The sequence below is a fragment of the Zophobas morio genome, unplaced genomic scaffold, assembly GCF_036711695.1.
Source record: "Zophobas morio isolate AGI-343-1 ecotype UQ-CSIRO unplaced genomic scaffold, CSIRO_AGI_Zmor_V1 ptg000020l, whole genome shotgun sequence".
Lineage (NCBI taxonomy): Eukaryota > Metazoa > Arthropoda > Insecta > Coleoptera > Tenebrionidae > Zophobas > Zophobas morio.
In genome coordinates this window covers 4381589-4387472 of record NW_026972125.1, presented here as the reverse complement: position 1 = coordinate 4387472, position 5884 = coordinate 4381589, and the positions used below count along the sequence as shown (strand labels likewise).

General features: G+C 33.8%; 1 protein-coding gene across 1 annotated transcript; it reads right to left on the bottom strand.

The window, feature by feature from the left end:
* Positions 1-1508: 1508 nt before the first annotated feature.
* Positions 1509-2640, bottom strand: LOC135131444 (microfibril-associated glycoprotein 4-like). The gene is made up of 3 exons (XM_064059203.1): positions 2536-2640; positions 2071-2488; positions 1509-2020 (listed from the first exon to the last, which is right to left on the bottom strand). Exons 1-3 carry the CDS (start codon positions 2599-2601, stop codon positions 1545-1547), a joined length of 960 nt encoding a protein of 319 aa, XP_063915273.1. The 5' UTR covers positions 2602-2640; the 3' UTR covers positions 1509-1544.
* Positions 2641-5884: the final 3244 nt, after the last annotated feature.

Below are 5884 nucleotides of genomic sequence, written 5' to 3'. Positions count from 1 at the left end.
TAGGAAATTAAAAACGAAAAATTTTTATATTAAAAAATCGAGAAAATGAAAATTTAAAAATCAAGAAAATGAAAAATTAAAAACCAAAATTTATTGCTACAGAAAGAAGACGAAATTTATTGTTTAAAAGAAAAAATTAACAGCTTAAATTTAAAGAATTTAAAAATTGATAACAAACTGTCCACAATGTTGGTTGGTTTAGATTATTTACGTTTATATTTAATATTTTTTTTATTACACATTCTATTTTTTGTATTTTTATCTGATACTTACGTTTTATAAAATTGTAATATGAGGAATAAAACATCAGTATCACTAGCATTATAAATGAAGAAAAAACCCTTGAAATATAAGGTGTATATCGAATAATTAATAGAAGGAAAATAACAATTTATCTGTTTTTAATTAACAGTATTAAGAGTAGTTAACAGAATGAAGAGGGGGTGGGTGGGCGGGACTACTGCTTGTCTATAACAGACTATCGAGGAATAAGTTAAACTTAGCCCCGCCCACCCACCCGTTCTCTGATATGGATTTTTCAATTAAACTCCGCCTCTCTATCTCTATCACAACTGAGACAGGGGCGGGTGGGCGGGGCTTAATTATTGGCTTCTTTTTCTTGGTGTATATCTATTTTCAACAAAACGATATTTAAAACAAAATTCTAATCTCAAATTTACCATTTGATATTTAAAGTATTTTTATTATAAGCCCCACCCAGAGTTTGCACATTTTAGACAAAATACATTCGGCAAAATTTTGAGTTGACGTCATCAATTTTTTGGAGGGGATAAGTAAATATATTTTGATTAAACATTCATCATGCTTATCATAACTTTAAAGCATCTACAAGATTCCAAGGCCGTTCGGTTTTGCAGATTCAAAATTAAATTGCAAAAATCAAGTTGTTAAAAATATATGTACGTATCAAAAATTGTCAAAGTTTTCAAAACTCTATGTGTCTGGTGTTTTATTTTCGGATAAATTTAAAGGAATCTGGAGTTTGTTGCTGGATAAACTCGAAAAAAATCTATTGAGTTTATGTCATCTGCCAAAATCAGTTTTATCTTAGCAGGTCCTAGCCCCGCCCACCCACCCTCCCTTTTCTTGGAAGGTATGTCATCTGCCAAAATCAGACTTATCTTAGCAAGTACTCATGACCAACGTTTACAAAAAATTATCAAAATTTGGGAAAAGCAGGAATTTTGAACATCTTCTCTACAGGGACACCGAAAAACTATAAAAATGGGAATTGTCGAAGCAAATAATATTTGTTTCTACTGTTTGAAGGCTTTCAAAGAAGAATGAAAGCTCCAAGCTCAATACAAAGTGTTCTTTGTACCCATTTTATATTTTATTTATCGAAATGTTATCCCATATTTGCGTATGATTATTTATTATCTACACCCAGTATGCAAACAGTGGAAATACATTTACACTTCACCGACATCTTTTTCAATTTAGTAAATGATAGGAGTACTACAGGGAGCTTAGATACTAAATTTACCTTTTTATGTATATATATTTTATTACACCATTAAATATTACGGGCTGAGGGTGGTATAATCACTGGATAAATTACGAACGACATTAAAAGCGTTTTCGGGAATCATTAACCTGCTACTCAGTCCCGCTGGTCTAATCATCATCTTCGCATACTTAAGACTGTAATCCTTTCCACGGTATGTGGCCCAATAGAGTCCATCCCCTTGGTGGTAGCTTTGATAGCTCTTGTAATATCTTCCAGTAAGCAATGATTCGCTGCAATTGCGGTACCACCATCCTGCATTTTTTTTAAAAACGCATTCGAAAGTTTGGGGATCTCGGTTGTGGTCTTTCGTGCTGAACTTAGAGCCAACGTTACCACTTAACGAATCCCCAGCACTGCCGTGATATCCTCTCAATATCTTCAACATATACCCTTCATATTCACTACCAACACTAAAAAAATCGTACAACGCGTACGCTTTTTTCTCGTCCCAATCTTCCAGTTCGATGAGGAGTTCATTAGCTTCTCCACCTATTATTCAAAACAAATAACAACTTGTCGCAACAAAACGAGATAAAAACCTGTTAAAAGGTGTAAGGTGTCCAACCCCAACCAAAACTCTCCTTTGATGTTGCCAAACCCGTGTTTGTAATCAGGCCACAGTAAATCGAAAGATTGAGACCCATTGTACCTGTTGAGGACGTAAGTCCAGCCGCCCCCCAAGGTGTCCATGTCGCACAAGACCAAGACTGGTCGTCGGGCACCCAAGGGTTTGATATAATAAAAATCGGATTCCTCGAAGCCTTGTTGTAGAACGTGATGGCAACTTTCTTGCCGCTTGTGTGGACGCATTTTTGATAATTTAATTTTTTTTGGCTTGGGTTCTGAATTTTCAGCTATTTGCTCTAGTTTTTTTACGCGTTGGTCAAGGTTATCAAGTTTTTCTGCGAGATTGACGATGTAGGGTGGGCAAATGGGTGTAGTGGAGATACCGACATTCTATAAGAATTAAATTGGTAAAACGAATAATGTCTGCGTGGACTTACTTCTTCAGCATGGTTGACTAAACATTTCACCGAAATTATAACTGCCAGGAAAACAAGTGAGTGCATTTTATTCGTTGTCAATAACAAACTGTTACTTGTACGCTGTTCGTATTGTATTTATCGAAATTTTATCCCATATTTTCCTAAGATTATTTAGTAGGTCGTTGCTTTATTTGGAGTGGTTATCTGTATCAAGAATGAAAACAGTTTAAATATTTATACTTTTTCGAACACGGATGATAAAAACATAATTTTAAAAAATGGTAGTTGACACGTGCAACGGAAAAAAATTCTAAATCAAGTTAAGGAAACTCTACCTACTGAAAGTTCAACAAAAAATCATTCTTATTCAAACGTTGCAAGCAAATCTAAATCTACTGTTAGTTTGCAACCAATTCTCAATTGTGATGAATTTCATATGGTAATTTGTTGTAGAGAAATGAGGATTTTGCAACTAAACTCCGCACTTTAGCTCACGTTGAATAAAGCATTCGTCACAATTGAGAAGGGGTGGGTGGGCGGGGCTTGTATTTTTTCCATTTTTTCTTACCATTAGAAGTCTTCCTTTCCCAACAAAAAACTTAAAGCATGTTTAACTTTCCTGTTGTTGAAAGAAAACTCTATGTATTATAAAACAAAAACAAAGATTAACTTTAGAATTTTCAATTTTTCGACTGTTTTATATTTCGATTTCTCAATTTTTCAACTTTTCCATATTTTACTGTTTCAATTTTCAAAAGTCTAGATTTTTCTCGAGTTTCCAATTCTATATTTTAATTTTTCAATTTTCGATTTTTTAATTTTTTTGGATCTCAATTTATCGAGATGTTTCGATCTTTAAATTCTTCGGTCTCTGAATTTTTCAATTTTTCGACCTCTCGATCTTTCGACTCCTCGAGTTCTCGATCTTTTGATTTTTCGATTTCTCGATGTAGCAGTTTTTGTATTTTTCGATGTTTCAATTTTTCGATTTTTCGATATCTTGATTTTTGAATTTTCCGAGTTTTTAAATTTTCTAGTTTCGATTTTTAGTTTTTGATTTTTTGATGTTTGGATTCCTTTTCAATTTTACGATATTTTAATTTTTCAATGTTTTAAATTTTCGATTTTTCGATTTTTCAGTTCTTGAATATTTTTTAAGTTTTAAAATTTTCACGTTTCTGAATTTTCAGTTTTCCCATTTCTCCACTTCCCAAAGTTTCGATCTTTCAGTTCTTCAATATTTGATTTTTCAGGTTTTTGGTTTTTCAATTTTTCGATTTTTTAAGTTTGCGACTTTTCGACTTTTTCAAGTTTTTTATGTTCCAGTTTTTAGACACTTCAATCAATTTTCTGACTTTTCAGTTTTTCGATTCTTCAATTTTACAATTTTTCGATATTTGAGTTTTGGGATTTTTTAGTATTTCGACTTTTCAATTTTTCGAGTTCTGGATTTGTTGATTTGTCGGCTTTTTACTTTTTGGATTTTCAATTTTTCGTTTTTTATAATGTGGTTTTTTCAATTTTTCGATTGTTTTATCCTTCGGTTTCTCAATTTTAAAACTTTTCAATATTTAAAACGTGGGTGGGTGGGCGGGGCTTGTATTTTGTCCATTTTTCTTAATACACCAAGTCTTCTTTTCCCAAAAAGAAACTAAAAGCATGGTTAACTATCCTGTTGTTGAAAGAAAACTCTATGTATTAAAAAAAAACAAAGATTAAGCCCCACCCACCCGCCCCAATCTCAATTGTGATGAATTTTATATGGTAATTTGTTGTAGAGAAATGAGGATTTTGCAACTAAACTCCGCCCTTCAGCTCACGATGAATAAAGCATTCGTCACAATTAAGAAGGGGTGGGTGGGCGGGGCTTATATTTTGTCCAGTTTTTCTTAATTTATGAAGTCTTCCTTTCCCAAAGAAAACTGAAAACATGTTTAACTTTCCTGTTGTTGAAAGAAAACTCTATGTGTTAAAAAACAAAAGCCAAAGATTAAGCCCCACCCACCCGCCCCCCTAGGAATTATGATGAATTTCATATGGTAATTTGTTGTAGAGAAATGAGGATTTTGCAACTAAACTCCGCCCTTCAGCTCATGATGAATAAAGCATTCGACACAATTGAGAAGGGGTGAGTGGGCGGGGCTTGTATTTTGTCTATTTTTTCTTACTATAAGAAGTTTTTCTTTCCCAACAAAAAACTGAAAACATGTCTAACTTTCCTGTTATTGAAAGAAAACTCTATGTACTAAAAAACAAAAACAAAGATTAAGCCCCACCCACCCGCCCCAATCGCAATTGTAATGAATTTCATATGGTAATTAGTTGTAGAGAAATGAGAATTTTGCAACTAAACTCCGTCCTTCAGCCCACGATGAATAAAGCATTCCTCACAATTAAGAAGGGGTGGGTGGGTGGGTGGGGCTTGTATTTTGTCCATTTTTTCTTAATGTATCAAGTCTTCCTTTCCCAACAGAAAAATGAAAACACCTTTAATTTTCCTGTTGTTGAAAGAAAACTATATATTAAAAAAAAAACAAAGAATAAGCGCCACCCACTCGCCCCAATCTCAATTGTGATAAGTTTCATATAGTAATTTCTTGTGGAGAAATGAGGATTTTGCTACTAAACTCCGCCCTTCAGCTCACAATGAATAAAGCATTCATCACAATTGAGAAGGGGTGGGTGGGCGGGGCTTGTATTTTGTCCATTTTTTTTAATATACCAAGTCTACTTTTCCCAACAAAAAACTGAAAACATGTTCAACTTTCCTGTTATTGAAAGAAAACTCTATGTATTAAAAAACAAAAACAAAGATTAAGCCCCACCCACCCGCCCCAATCGCAATTGTGACGAATTTCATATGGTAATTTCTTATAGAGAAATGAGGATTTTGCAACTAAACTCCGCCCTTCAGCTCACGATGAATAAAGCATTTGTCACAATTGAGAAGGGGTGGGTGGGCGGGGCTTGTACTTTGTCCATTTTTTCTTAATATATGAAGCCTTCCTTTCCCAACAAAAAACTGAAAACATGTTTAACTTTTCTGTTGTTGAAACAAAACTCTATGTATTAAAAAATAAAAACCAAAGAGTAGGCCCCACCCACCCGCCCAATCTCAATTGTGATAAATTTCATATGGTAATTTGTTGTAGAGAAATGAGGATTTTGCAACGAAACTCCTCCCATCGGCTAACGATGAATGAAGCATTCGTCACAATTGAGAAAGGGTGGGCGGGCGGGGCTTGTATTTTGTCCATTTTTCTTAATGTACCAAGTCTTCTTTTCCCAAAAAGAAACTGAAAGCATGGTTAACTATTCTGTTGTTGACTGAAAACATTATGTATTAAAAAAAACAAACAAAGATTAA